Source organism: Musca vetustissima, unplaced genomic scaffold (genome assembly GCF_032173495.1).
Source record: "Musca vetustissima isolate MV318-11 ecotype Yass unplaced genomic scaffold, APGP_CSIRO_Mvet_v1 utg18518, whole genome shotgun sequence".
Taxonomy (NCBI): Eukaryota; Metazoa; Arthropoda; class Insecta; order Diptera; family Muscidae; genus Musca; species Musca vetustissima.
This window is the reverse complement of record NW_026882018.1, coordinates 131,976-154,694: the sequence shown is the minus strand read 5'-3', so window position 1 is coordinate 154,694 and position 22,719 is coordinate 131,976. Positions and strand designations below refer to the sequence as shown.

The 22,719-nt window shown below is 34.0% G+C and overlaps 1 protein-coding gene across 1 annotated transcript; it reads left to right on the top strand.

Moving 5' to 3' along the window:
* The first annotated feature begins 1,306 nt into the window (after nucleotides 1-1,306).
* On the top strand, nucleotides 1,307-18,428 carry LOC133328144 (uncharacterized). The gene is made up of 4 exons (XM_061536701.1): nucleotides 1,307-1,429; nucleotides 15,320-15,473; nucleotides 15,528-15,717; nucleotides 18,239-18,428. The coding sequence occupies exons 1-4, from the start codon at nucleotides 1,307-1,309 to the stop codon at nucleotides 18,426-18,428; spliced, it is 657 nt and encodes a 218-aa protein (XP_061392685.1).
* Nucleotides 18,429-22,719: the final 4,291 nt, after the last annotated feature.

Here is a 22,719-nt window from a genome sequence, read left to right as displayed (position 1 = left end):
TGTATTATGTAGATGTACGAAAAGGTTTGATAACATGCTTGAGCAGCCTTTGCTGAGAATTGATATAATCCGTGCCCATAATAGAAACACACTTACACATTAGACACTTTATATAATTTTAGCGTAGCTTATATAATTACAGTTATTTCTTGTGATTTTATAATGTAATTGTTGTAAAACGAATTTAATGTAATTGTCGCCAGTGTTTATCAAAAGATTTCATTACTTTTATTTTCTACAGACTTCCTCAATGATCGCTAACATTAGGGTGGTGTAAAATAAAAATGCCGCAAGTTAGTTTTTAGGGATAAAAATAAAACATAGATTATATTACATGTCTAAACAAATTAAAATATTTGACTTCGCTGATTACCTTAATTTTACATATTAAGATTTACTGGATTCCAGGGTAAAAACTAAGAGAATGTTATTGTCATTAAAAATTACTTATTTTTATTGTGTCATAATCTTCTTCAAAACAAAGCATTCAACTAACCCCTATAAACGAAATGGTATGTAACCATAAAAATGTAATTGCTTATGTTTATCGTTTCGCAAGAATGAATCCTACCGTGAAATGTACTACTTCAACGTGTAATGTCGTGCGTTTGAGTCGGAACTCTAATTTAACAGGTTGCACAGTGCAAAAGAAAAAATAAATTGAATGTAACATAAATACTAACAAGTTTCTGATCGGTGTGCCAAATATCGTACTTATGAAACCGATCTTGTCTACGGAATCAACTTGGATATATAATTCTCCCTAACAAATTTAAGGACACAAATCTTGGGGGATTTTTCAGAAATATAATCTCGATGTTTTCAAACCACTGTGCTTCATAAATATTCCCAACATTTTTTTACAATCATTTCATCAAAGTAAAGTATATAAAAGGTGGTACAGACGCGTCTTAGATAGTCAGTTGGTATTCTTGTTCACTACGTAAATCATTTACTGAAACATTGTTCACAAATCCAAAATGTTTATAAAAGGATTTAAAGTTTTAATTGCAATTTTATTTTTGAATATAATAGTGAGTGAAGTAGTGTGTGCCGTGCCAAATTATGAATTGAGAAGTGGAAAGTATGTCTGTGTTGATTGTTATGCATTATTCTTTACAACACAATTTATTTAATGTGTTCCATCCCACGCAGATATGATGCAGTTTTTATAAACAACATTTTAAGGAATCTCTAATGAACAATGTTAATTTTTGCACTGAGAAATAAAACATATATTAAGGATCTGAAATATTGAATAATAATATTACTAATAAAAAACATTTATTTCAGATCAGTAAACGATATGACAAAATGGGATCGATCTTATCAAAAAGAAAATAAATCATTGGAGTTTGATGACAGCAATTCTTCTACAAAAGACCGTTTGCAAAGGCTCGGATACACAACTGGATACGGAACCCTTAATGTAAGACACTTTTATAATCTGACAAAATAAGACCAATTGGTTAAAATGCAGGAAGGGATGAAATTTTACTAAACATGACAATAATAGAATTGTTCCATTTGTTATTTTACAGGAATATATTAATAATATAATCCATAATAAAATTATATAATATATTAGGTTGGGGAAAAAGAAATACATTATTTTTCGGCAGATGTCTGTACTGATAGATTTCTCGCAAAGTATCGATCAAACAACTGCATATAGCCAATTTTTTAACATAGCTGAAGCAGAGTTCCACCACTTTATAACTCCGGAATTACTAATGTACATAAGAAAAAGTGAATAGTTTTGTATTTATTGATCTGTCGTTGCAAACTTTTCATGTCCAAGTTTATTTACTTTTTGTAAAAAAATGGGTAAAAACAAAGTGAGACAACCAAGGTTTTTTATGTTTTTTCTCGATTTGTGACTAAGCCACTAATTTCGCGGTCTTCGTGCTAAAGTAAAAATAGAAGCCTACAAAATGAGGATCACGTCCCTTATGTATCGTTTTTCGAAAATTTATTTGCATAAATGATGCTGACATTTTAATGCTCAAGAATAGTGTAAGCTGGGTCATTGAAATAGGTATAGATCGATGTATTTTTTTAGGGTACACACCGATATCGGATGCGCGTTAAAATCATATAGACTTTTCGGAAATTATTCGCGTTTTAGTCGTCAAATAAAATTTTGCATAATATACATGAATTGAAAGATAACCTTCAGTACTTCCTGAAAACGTCATTCGCATCAAATGATTTTGAGGATTACGCGATTTATATATATATATATATCATATATATAGTTTTATTTTAAGATTTATACCTATTTAAAGAACCCCAAGATTTATCTAAAGGGTCTTGCTATAATCCGAAAGGTGTATACTTATACATAAGAAATGATAATTTTTATACATGTAAATTTGTCAGTGAAATTCGGGCAAAATAGAGAAATAACCCCAATGTTTTTCTGAAATTTTTGCAATTAAAAAATAAATATGATGACATTATTTCTTTAAACCAAAAACAAATAATTTTCCTCAATATCTTGTTTTGTTGTCGCTGTAATTTTCAAACCGCTACACAGACATGATTTTGATATCATATGATTAACCTTGGTGTTTATATTTTTAAATTCATTTTTAGGTGGATACTTGTCATTAATGTAATGAAAATATTGACGTAATCTTCTATATGTTTATTACTTTTTCGCGATTATTTTAATATGTTCATATTCATATTTTACGAAGAAAGTCATATATCAAAGTTTTTGGTCAATATAATAAACGCTGTAATTTTAAGATTTTTTATGCCCAACATTAAAACCTATACCTAGATAATTTTTGCGCGCATCAACCAAAAATTTGATCGCGAACGGATTCGGGGTCAAGACCTTTTTCTGTATATGTGTACCAAAAAACAAAAAAGCCGATTTTTTGAATATGGAATATTAATATATCTATCTATATCTATATATGAGCAATATTACCAATTTTTTAATATTCCATTTTCAAAAAATCAACTTTTTTGTTTTTGTGGTACATCAATGATTTTTGGTGCACATATAGAGAAACATGTTCTGACTCCGAAACTGTTCGCGATAAAATTTTTTGGTTGATGCGCGCAAAAGTTATCAAGGTTTTAATTTTGGGCATTAGAAAAAAATCTTAAAATTACGCTGTTTACTATATTGACCAAAAACATTGATATATGACTTCCTTCGTAAAGCCATTTTGTTGGCTTCTAGTTTTTCTTTGACACGAATGCCGTGAAATAAGTGGCTTAATCACAAATCGGTAGAGAACATAAAAAACTGGTTCGCCTCAACCAGTTTTTACTCATTTTTTTACATTAAAGTAGACACAGCTTCCACCAAAATAAAGTTTGGAGGTCAATATCATGAACAGTTTGCAACGACAGAGCAATCAACCCATATACTTTTCATTTTTTTTCATATACTTAAGTAATTCCCGTGTTATAAAGGGGTGAACCTCCGCTTCAGCTATGTTGAAAAATTGGCAATATTGCACATATATATATAAATGAATTGCTGTTCGTTAGTCTCGCTAAAACTCGAGAACGGCTGAACGGATTTTTCTTATCATAGTCTTGAAATGTTCGCGGAGCTCCAGGGAATATAATAGTTCCATAGGAACATGTTGTTCCAAGAGAAAAATAAAATCCGGTGGTTCCATTATATTGTGGGTATATACCGGATCGGTTATATACACAAATCCTCGCATATATCCGATACAAAAATGTTTATCACAGAGAAAACTAATATAACAAGATATTTTGAATCAAGCTTTGACATTTTGCACATACATTGTTATTACTCCTTAGAAGTTTGATATTGCAAATGGGATATATCGGTAAATCATAAATTTAAAAAATACATAAAAGGCATAATATTTAATGTGAAGGATATACCAAAACCTTCGTCAAAAACATATATTATAACATAGAGTCTCATGGTGTTACCAATTCGTTTTATATATACCTCAACATGTCAATTGCCGATATGTAAAATGAGGACATCTAATAACAAGTAAAAACGTCGTTAAGTTCGACCGGGTCAAACTTTTATAACAGCAGTCGTTCGGGGATTGTGGAGGCTATCCTAAAAAAGTAGATCGATATTGATAACTTTTGGTAAAGAAATTTGTTACCCAATGGGAACTCAATGTATCTAATTACAGCTAATTGGTTAAAAACGTGTATAAACACCAAAACACTAATGACGTTACCGTTATATTGATAGTCACAATTTTTGGTCGAAAGATATGCTACCATATGAAAATTCAAAGTAAATTATAACCGAATCAGCCAAACACCCCAAAATACGGAATAATGGGGAGCACCGTTAAATGGGAGCTATATGGGCCGATATTGCCAAAAGTACCAAATTACAGACAAAATGCCGAATATTAGGGGTACCGTTACATGTGGGACTACCTCGAAACTTGAGTCAATATTAATAATTTTAGTAAGTAGGTTCGCTATACATTAAAAACCCAAAATACCAAATTACAGAAAATTCGGTTGAAAACCATGTCCAACATCCCCCTAATATCTCATTTTCATTACCAATCATCCAATCAAATCTCTATCTTTAATATTGCGATCACTATCGTGATTTCGACATAGATTTTTATTTTGAACAATTATATATACGTATACTTTCTGGGGTCTCCAGTGCTGCAAAGGGAATGACAAATTTAATATACCATTTACCTTAATGGCGAAAGGTATAAAAAACTTACATAGCACAGGGCTACCGTTATGTGGAAGTCGTACAAACATATCCCGGCTCTTGATGTATAAATTATATGACGTTATTTAAATTTATTTTCCATGAATGCAATAATTACAAAAACAAAAATTATATCCAAGGAAAAAATATAAAAAGTTTATCTATATTTTGTATAAAGACAATATGATAGCCAACCAATCTAGTATTATAGACCGGGAACTCTCTTGTCCTAGCCAGCCAAACATATGGATTCAAGAGATTGAGAACGTAGCGTTGACTCTCCTGTGGTTGTGAAAATACGCAGCTTCATGTATGGCGTATCGGATATGTTGCAAATTTCAGCTAATGGAATATAAAAAACTACTAGCCGGACCATATTCCCTCGATGCATAATGACAAACTAGATAACAATAAATAACTGCTTGATTTCAGGATATTATTTTATGTCCTACAGGCATACTAAAAAAGATTAATAATCACTGAAAATATTTTAAATTAGTTTTTATGAAATCAAATACTTCCAATTATTTCACTGCAATTTGTGTGTTCCAGTACTTTTTTAATAGTAAAGCAAAATCAATATAACAGCCAATCAGAATTTGGAAAAAAAAGTTTCCAAAGAACGTCATTTTGTTTTGTGTTCTCCTAAATTTTTGTTCAATGTTTTAACAGTTTTGTGGATTCGAGTAAAAAGTTGCAAAACTTGTAAAATTGGTAGATTCTTTTAGGTTCTGAAACTAATATTAACAAATTCAATATTGCCAAAAATGGAAATGGTATTGTAACGTTATAGCGAACTCGTAGGGACCAAGCTAATTAATTCGTTATAGAAGAAGTTCGTTATATCCAAGGTAAGGAAAAATTTAGGCTTAGTAAAATATATATATATTCAATTCGAAATTAGTATGTTTTGTCTACATTTTGATAATCCTTGAGATTATTCTATTTTTTCTTTAATAAAGCTCACATTACAGGTGGTATTTTTTGTAAAGGTTGGCCGGGTTACAGTAACAATTAACATTTGTGAGGATTGTCATCGACAGTATTACGTATATTTGTGGCAAGTTCGATATAACCGAATTAAAATATATGAAAGCTGAATGTTATATATAGTTCGTTATAAGAAAAGTTGTTCATATCCGCAGTTCGCTATAAGAGTAATGATTTGTATAAAAAAATTGTCTTAAAACTTCGGGACCCAAAAATGTGTTCGCTAAAAGAATAGTTCGTTATAAGCGTACTCGACTGTATATCCGAAGTTAGTTTTTATATTTTACTATGACAAATAAAATGTTTTATGCAAATATCTGTTACATGAAAAAAGTCACTGAACACCACAATTACTAAATTGTTACCACCTTAAAAGTAGCATTTTTCTAAAATTTCTTCCATAACAGTACTGGTATTTACTTGCAATGATGTCTCCAACCCCACTGTAATATATTTCCACTGCCGCGACTTCCGATGCAGTGGAAAATAAGTACAATCATCATGAAAAAGATATACTAAAAATGTAGACCTATACCGAAAAATGTTTCCAATAAGGATTTTGTAACACGCAACGCACCATAAATACCACATTTCTGCAAATCTTCCTATAATAAATGACGAATTGTGCAAATTCTAAACTAAAAAAAGAAAGAAAAAAAATTATTATCATACTATTTACATTGGTCCATCGTGAAGATCGAGAAAATAGTACATTTCAGAATAAGCAAGTTCAACTAGATTAACTACGATTCGAGTATCAGCGCTTCTTAAACCTATGTTCAAAAGAAATGCAAACTATGATTTGAAATGTTCTTAAAAAAATTGTAATCCCAGCTTGTTACAAGAGACATTTGGGTATTAATATCTTCTGGGGAAAATATCTCAAAAAAAAAAACTAAGGAAACTGATAACGATCAGTGGCAAATCCGAAACTATGGTCTTCCCTGCCTTATCCCTTGGTGGACAATGCCATACATTCCCCACTAATAAATAGTTGTGTTTATAATAAACAAAAAAATGGTATTACGCCGGACAATTTTGCAAAAACAAAATACATATGGTTACGACTACTTAAGTATCTAGATTATAATTTAATATACACTGATGGTCAAAACTAAACCAATTGAAATTGCAAATTGAATAAATGACCTGTAACTTTTTTAAAAATAAACTTATAGTGAAAGTTTTTTCAGAGATAAATAGGTAATTTATTCACTTTTAAAAAACAAAAAATATACGCAAAATTTATTTAAAACAAATATTCTATGCAAGAGTAAATTGACCCATTTTTGCTTGCTCAAACAATTTCTAATTTTTTTAGTAATCGCCAGCACATGCTCGATTTGTTGCTTGGGTATACTATTCCTTGCATCCTGAACCTTTTTGGAGAGGCTATGTCTGTTTGTTTGTGAAACTCTTTTGATTTTGCTATGAAAATATTTTTCTATAGGATAAAGATCTGATGATTGTGGTTGCCATTATAAAACCCTTATTTTTAAATCCCGCAACTAATCTTTGGCATATTTAGCAAAGGGAACCATAGCGTTTTCCAACACATTTGTGCCCAATTCCGTTATTGAATATGCTTCCCAGTAACCCTGCAATACTGTGACATTAGCCTTTCATGTCGGAGTCTTTAATATTTAACTTTAATTCATCCAAGAGCATAGTATTTATTATTTTGCGAAAGGTAATCTGGCTTTCCGATTCTTTTAGGAAATAAAAGAAAAAACTCTTCCACGCTCCGTTCTTGTGGTTATATCCAATGATAACCGTCTCACAAATTTCACTTAAGGGGACCCCCCCATTCCCGGGGTCAAAATTTTGTTTGATATAATTCGAATCTACACTAACTAAAGAATGTCCCTACAAAATTTCAAGTGAAAATCTCAGGAACTCTTGAAGATATAGCCGATTTATTGTGTCAGCATCAAGTGACGGCTGAAGGGCTTCTCAAACTTTAAACGCGTTTTTCAGTAATCCTAGTTCATACCAGATCCAGACCTGTACTCTTTCTAACACCGTTGGAATTTTTGGATTCCGATGTTCCAGTGAGGAGTTATCATGCCCGTCATCAAAAATAAGGACTTTTCTTTAATTGCAAAAAACAATAACAAATTTTTTTTGTAAATTATTTTTATTGTTTTTTAAATCTTCAATTATATATGTGCACAGTTACAAACCTTAACCAGCATTGGTATTGATTTACCAGCTCATTGAAAATCTTGAAAAAATTAAATCGTGAATGGGGGGTTGTTGATCAGTACGAACTGGTGTTCGGTGTAGAAACCAAAACATAGTAATTAAATTAAAAATTACTAAAATTTTAGTTATCATCTGTTTGTACTGTAGAAAATGAAAAATGAAATTTGCATTAATGTTTTTTTATGTGAATAAAGTATCCGATTAAAATCTGAAAATAACCAACACGATATCTTTATTTTTATTATTTTATTATATTTTGGGCTATCCATATGATGATGATATGAAACTACCACAACTACCATGTCGGTGAAAAATTCTGCGAGTTATCCACCTCCTGAGTTATAATTATACTACAATATCAGGGGGGGTACTCTGTATTGCGTTGCGAAAGCCAGTGCGATGCGAAAGCTAAATGCGTTAAGAGTGCAATTTGGTACTCTGTATCGCTCACGCAAACGCATTCGCAAAATAAATCCAAAATAGGGCAACACTGGCACCACAAAGTAAACAATAACGAAAAATGACAAAAGGAAACGTCAAAAAATTGTAAATAAAAACATATTTTTATGTGGTACGAGTGTTTTTTTTTAACATTAAACATTTAAAAACATATTTTTATGTGGTACGAGTGTTTTTTTAAACAAAAATGACGAACCAACTAAAAAAAAAAGAATTTTAAGAGAAAATAGAAGTACGAATAATGTGTCAAACGTTTTCAAATATTTAATTTTTATAAATTTGTACAAAATGTTCGTCTCAATAGAGATGCGTTTATGTTTTTAATAAACGCTATTAAAAATGACCTCGTCGTTCCAAATAGATCCACAGCAATTCCAAATCCAATAAAAGTGGACGTTGAAATTGCTTGGACAAGGTGGTTATCAACACCAACCTGTAAATATGCACACATAGTTTCACATTTTATATATAAAATATAAAACATTACTTTTTCCCAACCAGCGACATCTCTTACAGGAGGTCCATCTGAATTAAGGTCATCATCCAGTTTTCTCTACAATTTTTTGGCGCGTCGTTTCGCATTTGAACTCTACAACTGGCCCCTTGCCAAATCGCTGTGTTGCACCATAAAATCTACTAAAGTTTGCGAAAACGAATTAGAGAGTACCAATTACGCGATGCGATACAATTTTTCTTACGCATCGCAATACAGAGTAATCCCCCAGAACATAACAAGTAAACATGATTTTAAGTTTGCCCCGTCCGAACTTTTTATATCCTCCACCATGAGGATGAAAATCAAAATGTCTAAAATTAATGGGGCCTCCTAGGAGAAAACTCATGTTATGATAGAACCCTGAACATACCGAAAATACGTGGTAAACATATATTGAAATTCTCAAAACATCAAATAGTGGGGCTATAATAAAAAAGAGATCAATATTGATAGTTTTTGTTGTTGTTGTAGCAGTTTATATGTATTGAATGTTTTCCTGTTATGTTTCCTCCAGTTCTGTCTCCAGATTTAGGAATGCAGCTACCTCCACTGGCTGTAGCCACAAATCTTCCGGAGTAAGGTGAGTAGGTTTGGCTGGGCAATTGAACAAGTGCAGTGTGGTATGAGGGCCTGTACCACATGCTGGGCAGACATCTAGCACCTGGTCATCAATCCGTCCCCAATACGAATTGAGCCGACTGCACCATCCAGAACGTAATTGAGCCAAAACTACTCTGGTTTGTCTAGGCAGCTGACGTTCTTCAGCTGCTATGGGTGGGGGGTGAGCTCCGAGGACGGCATTCACTTTGTAACCGTTCAGCGCTGCGGCTACTGCATCTGTATGAATGCCATTCAGACCCGCTCGATAGGCAACTTGATCTAGAGGCTCCCTTTTGTATCGTTGGACCTCTCTCTCTAGATCATGCAGATCCTTCCTGACACGCCTGGGCGGGGGAGTCCTATCCACCATGTAATGGTTGGGATGATCGTCCCTGAAACACCCAAGCAGGTACTGCAACGAAAGCAGTCTTCGTCTCCTCATGAAGATGGTCCACTGGTGTCATGAGGAGGCACCCTGTCGCTGTCCTCAGGGCGGCATTCTGACAGGTCTGAATATTTCTCCATTGCGTATCACTGGAATTCGCAGACCACACTGGAACCGCATAGCTAGCCACAGACCGACCTATCGCTTTGTAAGAGGTCAACAAGGTTTCCTTATCTGCGCCCCAAGTGCTGCCGGCAAGCGACTTGAGGACCTTGTTCCTACTTTTCAGCTTATCGCAGATAGCTGTGGTATGCGCGGACGATTTGAACATGCTGTCAGATGTGACCCCGAGTATTTTGGGGTAGTTGGTGGTCGGAATTGTATGCCCCTCGACCTGCACATTCAACGGCATTCTCATCTCCGCAGTCCATGTGGTGAAAAGTGTGGCTGACGACTTCGAGGCGGATATTTTCATATTCCTCGCTTTGAAGAATGCTGCTAAATCGATGAGATATGCGTTCAACCTCACACATATGTCTTCAACAATGGGACCCGACGCCATAATCGTACAATCATCTGCATACGTAACGATTTCTATGCCGTCCGGAGGGCGTGGAATACCGGAAAGGTAGAGATTAAACAGTTCCGGAGAAATCACTCCACCTTGGGGAACTCCCTGTTTAACTCTACGGGGTTTGGACTTCTTGTTCCGGAACTCCACGTACGACTGGCGTCCACACATATAGTTGATTATCCAACGTTTCAAACTCGGCCGGAGGGAAGTGTTCTCAATGTCCTCAAAGAGCGTGGCATGGCTGACAGTATCAAAGGCTTTTGATAGGTCAAGCGCTACCAACACTGTTCTATCGCACGGCCGGTTCTGGTTAAGTCCTCTACTTATATGCGTGGAAATGGCGTGCAACGCTGTTGTTGTACTATGTTGCTTACGGAATCCATGTTGATGATCCGCAACTGGATAGCTTTCTCTAATGCTGGGGAGGAGTAAAGCCTCAAGGGTCTTCGCTACTGGCGACAAAAGTGAAATCGGCCTGTACGATTCACCTTTGCTGGCATCCTTGCCCGGCTTCAGTAGCGGGACCACCCTGCCCATAGTCCAGGCTTCGGGGACGACGTGGGTGGCTATCGACAAGTTGAGGACGTTGGTCAAGTACTCGACTCCCGGCTCGTCCAGCTGCTTCAGCATACACATAGATATTCCATCTGGGCCCAACGCTTTAGATGACTTCGCGTTACGGATGACATATGCAACATCACCCATCGTAAACTGTGGTGGTACCTCCTCGGCTGGAAGAGATCTTATACGACGAAGTACTCTTCTCTTCGCCCTGTCGCTCTCGGGATGCTCGACAAACTGTCGGTTAAAATGACTTGCGCATCTCTTCGGATCAGTCACAGTTTCGTCGTTAAATGTGACTGAGGTCCTATCATCCTTTTTACCAGGGTTCGAGAGCGACTTAACCGTTGCCCACAGTTTACTTACTCCGGTACCAATGTTGCAACTCTTCAGGTGCTCCAACCATCTATTCCGCTTGTGCTCCGCGACTAATCTGCTGACCTCCAACGTGAGTTCCCTGACCCTGGGATCTGCTGGGTTAGATCGACGGAGCTCATCACGCTCGTTTGCCAGACCAACTGCTTCTGCTGGGAAATTGGGTCTCATCTCGGGTATTCGACCAGCAGGTATAAATCTAGCAGCTGCAGCAGTGATGATGCCTCGGAATTTCCTTTCTGCTACCCGTACATCAGAAGGAATGGAAAGTTCTCTGAAGCGTTGGTTGGTGAACTCTCTGAAACCTTGCCAGTTAGCTTTCCTATGGTTAAGGAAAGTGCGGCGTTCAGAGATGACGAAATCGGGCGGTCTGCTGATGGAGACGATTATGGGGAGATGGTCTGATCCAAGAGAAATGACGGGCTGCCAGCTGACGTCATTTATCAGACCCGGTGACACAATGGTTATGTCTGGCGAACTGTGACACTCTCCCCTTATTCTGGTGGGGGCATCCTCATTTACCGTGCAAAACGTGGAGCTATCAATTTGCTCTGCCAGCACTGATCCCCTCTGATCATTACCTAGGACGGAATGCCACAACTCATGGTGGGCATTGAAGTCCCCTAGCACCAGGCGGTTATTGCCCTCCAATAGAAAACTAATGTTGGGCAAATAACGCGGTTCACAGCTGTTAATCGGCGGTATATACACGTTAAGCACCTCTACCTCGGCAGTACCACATTTAACTGCTACCCCCATACATTCCATGTATGGGTCACTAGAGTCAAGCTCAAGCGAGATAGGCCTGTATTGAACAGAGTGGTGCATAAGGAATGCTAGGCCTCCACCTCCACTTCTGGTGCGATCCTTCCTCAGAACGTTGTAACCATCACAACGCTGTAGGCTACAATTTTCATTGAGCTTGGTTTCCTGCACCGCCGCGACCAAAATATTCTTCCGATTCATGAAATCCACTATCTCATATATTTTTCCTCGGAGACCGTTGCAATTAAATTGCAGAAACGATGCACTATCAGGGGTGGGAACAGCAACGTGCGGTGTTAAGTGCTGCATACTTGATTGCTGTTCAGGAGACTGCGGTGGAGTTCCGTACTCCGACGAAGAAGACGACGACGTAGACGAAGACTCACTGGGGATTGCGCTGTCGCAGCACGAGGCAACGTAATCCCTATCGCTGTAATCTCGTAACCGGGCCAACCCGGAACAATTCCTGAAGTGCACCCACTCCCTGCACCCATTACATTACATATATATGTTTGATAGTTTTTGTAGTAAGATTTGGCAGCCAATGAGAATACAAAGTACCAAATTACAGCCAATTCGGCTGAAAAACTTGTCTAAAATTCTCAAAATATCAACTTGGGTCAATATTAAAAAGTTTTAGTGCGGTGATACCGTTATGAGAACCCAAAATATAAAATTACATCCAATTTAATCGAAAAACGTGTAAAAATCCCCATTTTGGCAGGTACAATATAAAGCCGGGTATGCCTTAATCGATATAGAATTTTATTTCCCGTATTTATTGGGTTATTGGTGTTCGGGTTACAAAGGCGGCATCAAAAAAACAGAGAGCGGAGCAGTATAGTCGGACAGGGCCGACCTACACACCTACCACGGAACTCTGCGGATTTTTATTCCGAGCCTAGGCAACATTTCGTGATAGTTGCACCCTCTTGCTCGATTAGAGGTATACAGCATCTCTTCCTTACACTGACATATTTTCCGAATATTACTAATATTCAATACAGTCCTTCTAATTACTTGTCTATATTCTCTTCAACCTGGGTTGTGTGTAATGTTCGAAAAAATCCAAAAAAGTTTAGTTTTTGGTCCACTTCATCCCAAAATTATTATCGGAAATTATATATTATCACCGAAAATTATAGGCGTTGTCCTTGGCCATAACTGGGACCTCATGGAACATTTCAAAGCGATCAGCGCTATATTTCCGCCCTCTAGTGTGGTAATGGTTTACTAAATAATATCTGAATATGTAAGCACCTGCAAATATTTAATTGGTATCAATTTAAAGGCCAACCACTCTTCTTGGATATACTATCAACTCATCGGCTCTATGTCATTCAAGAGTAAATATATACGCCATACAATACAATTTTTTTCATTTTTCACACAAAAGTCAGGGTCCATTTGACCCTCTAAATATTGACCGATCAAAAACAATAGGGGTATTCATTGGGCCGAACCCATCCTACATGCAAAATTTCGTGAAGATTGGTCCATAACTGTGGCCTGTATGGTGTTTACAAATTATAATGGACAGACGGACGGACAGCTAGTCGAGATATGACGATCGGTATAATTAAAGGTGGGTCTAAGACCAATATTTCGCGGCTTTACAAACTCTTGTAGGGTATAAAAACATGACGATCCGTACACTAAAATGAGCGTCCAGGACCAATATTTCGTGACGTTACAAGCTGTTGTAACACAAACACTCATAACATCCCCACCAAATATAAAATATAATCAAATTTCTTTATATTCATTTTTAGCACTATTTTCTGGCACTTTTCTAAAATTTTTAGCACTTTTTAGCATATTTTTCAACAAAATCTAGCACTTTTTCTCAATCAAGTTTTGGCAACAATGTTCATAGTACATTCTTAGAAATGCATAAATCCATATTAAGTTATATTGTGTAGCTAAATTAATGTTTATTTATTTTAACTTTAAAATTTAATATGGTTTCGGATTGATCCGCTAACGATGTAGCGGATACTTAACAATTAGTAGGGGAGAGGGGGCACCTTTGAACAATTTTTTCTTTTAAGCCTCATAAATTTTTTTATTTTATAATATATGGTTTCTTATAAGTTGTAACAAATAGATATATATGTAACCTTTAAAAGGTATATACAGATGACATACTTTAAACTTGATATACATATTTTATTACTGTTTTAATTGGCGAAGTCAAAGTGCTCATTGGGCCACAAAGGATTAAAGCTTGATATGATCGATATTAAATCAGTGGTGACTGAAACCATTTTCACATTTTATTAAAATTACATGTTTATTTTTCCATAAACAAACGTCCACAAATGTTAGCAAAAACATAATATTAACTCCGAAATGCCAAATTACTCTCAACTCGGTTGGTTCAAAGGACTTTTAATTTGTTTTCGTTACCGCTAAATGTGTATACGGAACGCACGATATGACGGTGTTGCATAACGTTACATGAATGTTACACAAAATGAGCACGACAATATTATGCAACAATCTACGTTTCCTTTGATGAGGATCAGACTAGCCAGATTTCAACATGGCGACGCCAAGTTTATATGGCTGGGTATGAAATAGTGAAACCCGTGCACACGGTTTGCTTTGTTTCCTCAGCAACACAAAATCATCAACATGGAAAAGTCTAGATCTCACATTAACGTGTGTGAACTAGGGAACATGGAAAAGTCTAGATCCCACATTAACGTGTGTAAACTAGGGCTATAAATGTTTGACATTTTTTCTCATAAACAATTTAAAATTAAGATAATGGGAATCGAACTTGAAAAAAAGGCATTACCCTTGTGTGGACGCCAACGAATCTTCTAAAGAATCTTTAACGAAATATGTTTCAAGAAACCCTACTAGTCTGATCATCAACTTTAATTGCTTATAGAATATTAAGAAATTGCACATGCTCTGTTCCAAGAATCCTCGCAAGAATCTTCTATTAATAAAAAAGTTTATCGATTTCCCATTATAAATTTGAAAAGTTGTACCACTTTTTGAACAAGGGAATAGACCAATGGTGTTATATAAAACTAAGATCATCTAAGCCCAAAATTGTTTCACAAATAGTAAATTTGCATTGTGCTGGTTTAAGATTGCATATACGCCAAATAAATCCTCATGGAAGAGGTTAACCATGCAAAAAGTCTAAATTTAAATGCCGTTTACTAAAGATATATTATTATTATTTAGAGTTATCCAGCTACAACAGGCATTGCTGCGTACAACCCAATTAAATTGGACTTGGGAGGAGTTGTTTTAGGCACACTTGTGGGAATTGGTGCCATTATAATAATACCAAAGCTGTTAAGTGCTTTTCATGGTGGCTATGCCGGATATGGGCGAAGTAAGTAACAATGACTTATGTACTAATACATAAACTCATAAAATACATTTCCAGGTGAAAATGAGAACGATGCTTCCCAAATAACCAACTTCGTAAATAAGATAGACGACATATTGCGCCAACACAATATTGACTCCACTAGTTGTATGCAACGAGCTGTGTGTAGTTACGTGCGATCCACAGAATTCAGCATGCAGAAAGGATTGGGCGATCAAATGGACGAATTTGTTCACATTTTAACCGAGTAAGATTTTTACCTATATATGTAATGTAAATTGGAAAACCCAAGTTTTAAGCTGGGAGGTATCTAAGAGTCCCAAAATCTGAGAAAATGCTTGAAATATGTCAATGCCGCCTTGATAAATGTTTTCCTAATTAGTGACAACAAACATCAAACTTGGTTTTTAATAAATAATTGCAATGTTGAAAATGTAATAGTAGAAAATGTAGCTCTGATTGCAAAAGTGTGATTTTAAAATTTTTTACCACAACGTTTTTGACAATAGTCGAACGTTTTTGCACAATAGTCGAACACTTCGTTTTTCTCGAATATAAAGAAGTTATGTGGCTGCAATTACAATCGGCGATTTTTAATTTTTATTCATTTTTGAAGCCGATTATTTTAAATAAAAATATTCAATGTCGGGTAATGTGGACGGTACCCTTAAATGGGGGCTATTCCAAAACATTAACCCATATATTTTTGCATTCATTTTTACCCAAGAGTGCAATAAATGGAAATCTATCATAACCAATGCACAACCTACCTTTATTCGTAGGTTTGGGTTTTTTGAAATATAATGCAATTACATTTTTATAGCCAAATATAAATAATATTTGACCTGGAATATATTTAGCCAACAAATCTACTATGCTGTGAAAACAATTTGTTTTTATTTCTTACCGTTGTTACGCCCACAATATCAAAAAAAAAATGGTGTTCCACATTACCCGAAGTTACTCTATATTCAAGGGAAATAGTAGAAATCAATAAATATTTCCTAAAACGAATAAATATTAGAAGGAACAACTCAAAAGTTGAGAATTCACCTGGAAGAACGATACGAGCATGTATCGCATTAATAAAGATCAGTATATTTTTGTAGATGTGTGAAAATATCGGTTTATAATGAAATCTAAATATCAAATCGAATGTTTGCGTAGTACAAAATATTGTTTATTAAAGAAAATATATCAGTCACGACAAATTGAGAATAGAATTTTAAATCATGTTAAAATTATAATCTACTTAAAACAGGCAAAGTAATTTCGTTATGGCTTTTGAATTAGGGAAACTTTTTTAATTATTTTTTCCCCAACACCTCAGCAAATTTTTATAGCCCTAACCAATATGAGCCCATCAGGCGGCGAGTAGAATTCAGCAACCACGTTGGTTGCATCGTAATTGGAACACATTTTTTGTCGATGGAGAACGACGGATTTTTATAAACAGCAATTGACACATATGTTGCTCATGTGTAGAGGTATAATCATATTAAATATAATTTATATAGGTTCATGTTTTGATATAGCCCCCAATATAACTCTACATCGGATTTAAGGTAATACAATGATTATAACACTGCTTTTTGTTGAAAAGTAATCTGTGCGTAAACCGTAATACAATAATTTATGAATGTAAATGTGCTTTAATAAAAAAGCCAAATTAAAATTTAGGAGAAGCTTTCTCGGAGTGTTTATTTTGTAATAAAAAAGTCCGAATAATGATTAAGACCAGGTTTATTGTATTATATTAATGGGAAAAATCACATCTAAAGATTGAGAAGTTTTTTTTTTTTTGATTTTTTATTAGATCAAATAAGCCTACTAAATTTTTGTTTGATATGAAATTTTATAACCATTTCTTATGTACTTATCTATAAAGCAAATATCAAAAACCCTTAATAAATAACGACACTAGTAAATGTTTTCGTAGTACTTGGACGGAAATTTAGTGTAACATCTATATAGTGGAATATTTAAACATACACTGCGTATCATAGCTATAGACGCACCTCTGATTCGGTTGGTATTTTAGTTGACGAATAAAATGGACCCATTAAGTTATTGTACACAATAAAAAATGATTTACTCTTTATGGTTTTTACAAAATTATATAAATTTATTTAAAAAAAAATAACTTTAATCAATAATGGGTAGTGCGTACCTTATTTCAATAGTTTCACCATATGCATATTGTTATTTTCCAGAATATATAACATTTTTACATATTATGAAATAGTCCTGATAAAAAATTCTGAACTTTTTTGAGAGGAATATTTTGAAATTATTTATGATTTTCAGTAAAGCATATCTTATTTTCATATTCTCTGTTGTCAAAAACCCAATGGGTTTCCGGCATTTCTGACCTATTATACGTCGAAAATGTATGTCATTTACAGCACTCTGACGGACCCACTGCTATATTTATTCTCGGATTTCTGACCCAATAATTGACAAATGTAATAAAAAAATCCATGTGATTCAATCATTATAGCTAAATACAAAATTCGTGAAAATGCAAACATGCTTCACAATATATTTTTGGAAATTTTTCGTAGATTTTCACGACTTTTTTTTAGATATTATCCTACCCAGACCATATAGCTTTCTCAATTCGCACGAATTACCAAAATCTCTGTTTTTGAGTTATAAGTGTCGTAACTAATGACTTTTCCTTTTATATAAAGAGTGTATTGTTGAACGTTTTTTATTCGAATAAAATTATTTTCGTTAAATTTATATGCATTTTCATTTAATTTTAGGAATTCTCTTACGGATTATATGTTGGATGGAACGGCAATCAAAGAAGCACTTGATCAAGGAAGAAACTTAAACGCAAAGCCTTGCGGACACATTTACTCAAACTGCCCGGTGAATTCGGAAACAATGATAAAAATGTTAAATAAGTTTCTACCAATGCCAACAAATTCTCAAAAAACGACATTCAATTGAAATATTTGTAACGTCGGAAGTTTTATTTTGTATAAACATAAAATATCCAATAATTAAGCTATAAATCTAAATTTTAATATACATAATTTTTATGTAACAAGCTTGGAAATAAATGGTCTGTTCCCGTACTGCAAGAATATACTCGATTTTACTATTTTCTTCGATATTATAAAGGAAAATTCGTTATCGTAGCAAAAGTAGTAGGTTCTTGCAGTACGGAAACAGACCAAAAATTAGTAAACAGTGAAATTTACGAATTGATTGCCATGCTATCCCATGGTGCAGGTATGGTTCGTGGGCCGGTGAACTAATTTTTGGCTAAAATATCATAATTTTTCGTTCAGTGTATGAAAATAAAGAGGACAATTTGGATTTTTTATTTTCAAATCTTTTTCTTTTTCTGATTGTGTGTGTAAGAAATATGATACACGCCGACAGCCCATGGGCACTGCTGATCTCTATGGATCCATACACTTATAGAAAAAACACAAATGTTGTAAAGTGCATTTTACCACATTTTAATATTCTAGTAGTTCTAGCAATTTTGTGTAGATGTAGACCTACATTTTCGATATTAAGCTGATATTCGAAATGTAGAATAATAAAAATCCTTTATTGGACACCCGTAGTTATTTCTCAGTCAAAAATGTGAGTTTCCCAAACTCTAAATAGGGAACCATATGTCCTTCAATAATTTACCTAAAATTACATCTTTGGTATCTACCATAAATGTTAATGTTTATTGAAAAAGAGTCATTTTACATGCACATAAACATTATATGGACTATAAACATTAAAATTAATGCAAAGTACCAAGGTGTATTTAATAAGGTGCACGCATGAATTACAACAACTAATTACATTACAAAAACAACATTATTGTTATAGAAAATAAATTGTCAATGCCTAATGTTGAATATTAGGGTTGGTCATAAATTTTTTTCTGTTGAAATCACGATGGAGATATTGCTAGTGCTCCTAGAATGTTTGGTATTGCAAATGGGATATATAGGTCCACGTTTTGATGTACCCCCAATATAACGGTACCCCCAACATTCGTTATTTTTGGGATTTTGGACACATTTTTCAATGAAATTGGCTGTAATTTTTAATATTGGGTTCTCTCTTTGTATTTAAAATTATTAATATTGTACCAAGTTTGAGTGAAACCCGCATATATACTGACTGAAGAAAGTATATTTTTTTGGTGTGAGGAAATATCGGTCTATAATGACATCAAATCGATTGTTTGGGTAGTACAAAATATATTTTATTAATAAAAATAAATCAGTTACGACAAATTGAGAAATGGGTATTTTGTTGAATACAGCCTCGGAGCACACAGCAAAGATTTTAATGATTGAAATATTTGTCAAACTGTAAAAATAGTTTCTCCTAAATTAGATTAAATGGACATTATTCTATATAGAAAAGTTAATTTTAAATGGACAGCATAATAAATGGACTTATTTTCGAATGTTCAATAATAAAGATAATTATTGGAGGCCCTAAGGTACCTCCCAGGTCAAAAACATGGGTTTTCCAAACTCGGAAAAAATATAGTCTTAACCCTTTTGTCAGTGCCAAAAAAAAAATTGTCTAAAATTTTGTATTTAAGATAATATAACCCTCGGCCATGTTCGTCTGTCTTTTATCAAAAACAAAAACATTAATAGTAACGGTACATACGATAATCGAAAAATCGCAAAGAAAGAGAGTACTTTTAAATGTCGAATATATTCGACAAAAACACTGAAAGGGTTAATAATGTACCTAAAATTACATCTTTGGTCCTATTATAAATTTTTATATTTTGGGGATTATGGGCCCGTTTCCATTCGAATTGACTGTAATTTCATCGAAGTTTACTAGGACTTTTAAAATCTGTTAAATTACAAAAATATTGACATCACGCATTTCTAATTTTTCCATTGTAAAAAATTGCGGATGCATCTTTTTTGAACACTTGTTTCTATCGATCAGATCGAAACAAAATTTAACATGTGTTCATAACGGAAATGGATGTTTCCAAAACACCTAACTTTTATGCCCTCGTAGTTGTTGGGCATGTGTTTTGCAAATTTTGTTTGTTTAAACAAATGCAAATTTTGTTTGTTTAAATAATATTCAAATTAAATTTAATTAAAAAATAAAATAAACACTAAACCATAATTCATGTATATGATCTAACTTTACTTTGTTTGGTCAACATTTCTGTCACATTTATTTATTCTGCCTCTATTAAATACATTTCATAAAATTTCTTTTTTGTAATAATTTATAGATAAATACATATATACACAATTACAAACGAATTAACCATGATCTACACATGTGACGAAAAATGACACAAAATATGTGGCAACACTATACAAATGTAACAAGTGGAAAAGCGTTAAGTTCGGCTGGGCCGAACTTTGGATGCCCCTAGGTATACTGACAGATACTGGAAATGAAAATATTGGGAACATACCAAAAAGTGAACCTATACCGATAATTCTACAAACCGGTTTATGTAAACCATTAGGTACACCAAATACAAATTTCAGCAATTTTTAATGTAAACCCCAAAGCATGGCAGAACTTAACGCTTTTTCAATTGTTTTAATTTGAGTATAGTATTCAACGTCTAAAAAATCAGCTGTGGAGGTTTGCGGCCCTGAGAGTCATTTATATTTTTTAGCGACGACCTTATTACAAAATACAACATATTCGTAAATTGTAGAAGTTAAGGAATTTAGTCCTGATTTATATTAGGCGAGTTTACTTGCGGCAATTTTTATCGTTCTCTTTTGAACTTGCTCCATGCGTCTATACAAGGCAATTCGGTTTCCAAAATATTTTTTTATTTGTTGTTTTTCACATTTAAATATATATAAAATGTCAAAGACTTGCCGCAAGTAAACTCGGCTAATCTAAATTGGGACTAATATGCTATGTCTACCATTAATGAAATTATTGAGGGCCAAATAGGAAGTAGAACGAATCCAGAACTTTGTAATATTACAATATTTTACATCGAATAAAATATTACTTTTACATGGTTGCATTTGAGTTAAATTTGTTCAGTTTGATGATTATACTTATTTAACGCATTATTAGTTATACAGTATTTTTCGGTTAATTGACCCTACGGTTAATTGGTTTCCACGCTTAATTGAACCACATGATGGGTCAAAAATATTTCATTTCATAGTAAGCGGGTTCGGATAATTGGTTCCTCGGTTAATTGAACAAAAATTTGTGCAAATTTTGATGTGCAATTAACCGAAAAATACTGTTTTAGTTCCGTTCCAGAACTTGCAAGAATCACAATCATCTGTGACGAGTGAAGAACTTATCCAAGTCCCTCCACCATAGTAAGGAGGGTATATTAATTTTGTCATTCCGTTTGCAACTCATCGAAATATTCATTTCCGACCCTATAAAGTTATTCTTGATCAGGGTAAAATTCTAAAACGATCTTGCCATGTTCGTCTATCTGTTGTAATCACACTTTTTTCGTGATAAGTAAATGTTGACTATAATTTTCTTGTTTGAGTTTTTTGTATTGAACAAAGCCAAACATACATATGGGCAATATTGCCAATTTTTTAATATTCCATTTACAAAAAATCAGCTTTTTTGTTTTTGTGGCACATCAATGATTTTTGGTACACATATAGAGAAAAATGTTCTGACACCGAAACAATTCGCGATCAAATTTTTGGTTGATGCGCGCAAAAGTTATCGAGGTTTTAATTTTGGGCATAAGAAAAAAATCTTAAAATTACGCCGTTTATTATATTGACCAAAAACGTTGATATACAGTGACTCCATCGCATAATCGGACAAGAATTTGAGTGATATGAATATGCTCAAAACTAAAGTAAAATAGCAAATATTTGAGTTATTTTTTGCTTTAATGTACATTATACTCTCTCATTTTACAGAATAATAATATAAAACAATTGTTGTCTTCTTAATAACGGTAAATTTTTATTGAAAAGAATATTTACTTCATTTATTGTGCTCAAAGCATAATCGGACAAACAAACACAATGAATCAGTAAGTACGGTTAGTTTACCAAAAATATATTTCAAGATGTATTCTTGTCACATTTAGTCATAAATTGCATATGGTAACAGGCAGATGGAGTTTTTACAAAATATTTTTTAATGGCTCCGAACGGAAAACACTCTTCTGTTGAAATAAGGCAGTTAATTGTAAAATTGAATTTTGAAGGGAAAACGGTGCGAGAAATGGCTGAATTGGTAGGAAGAAGCAAATCTACTGTCCAAGACATCACCA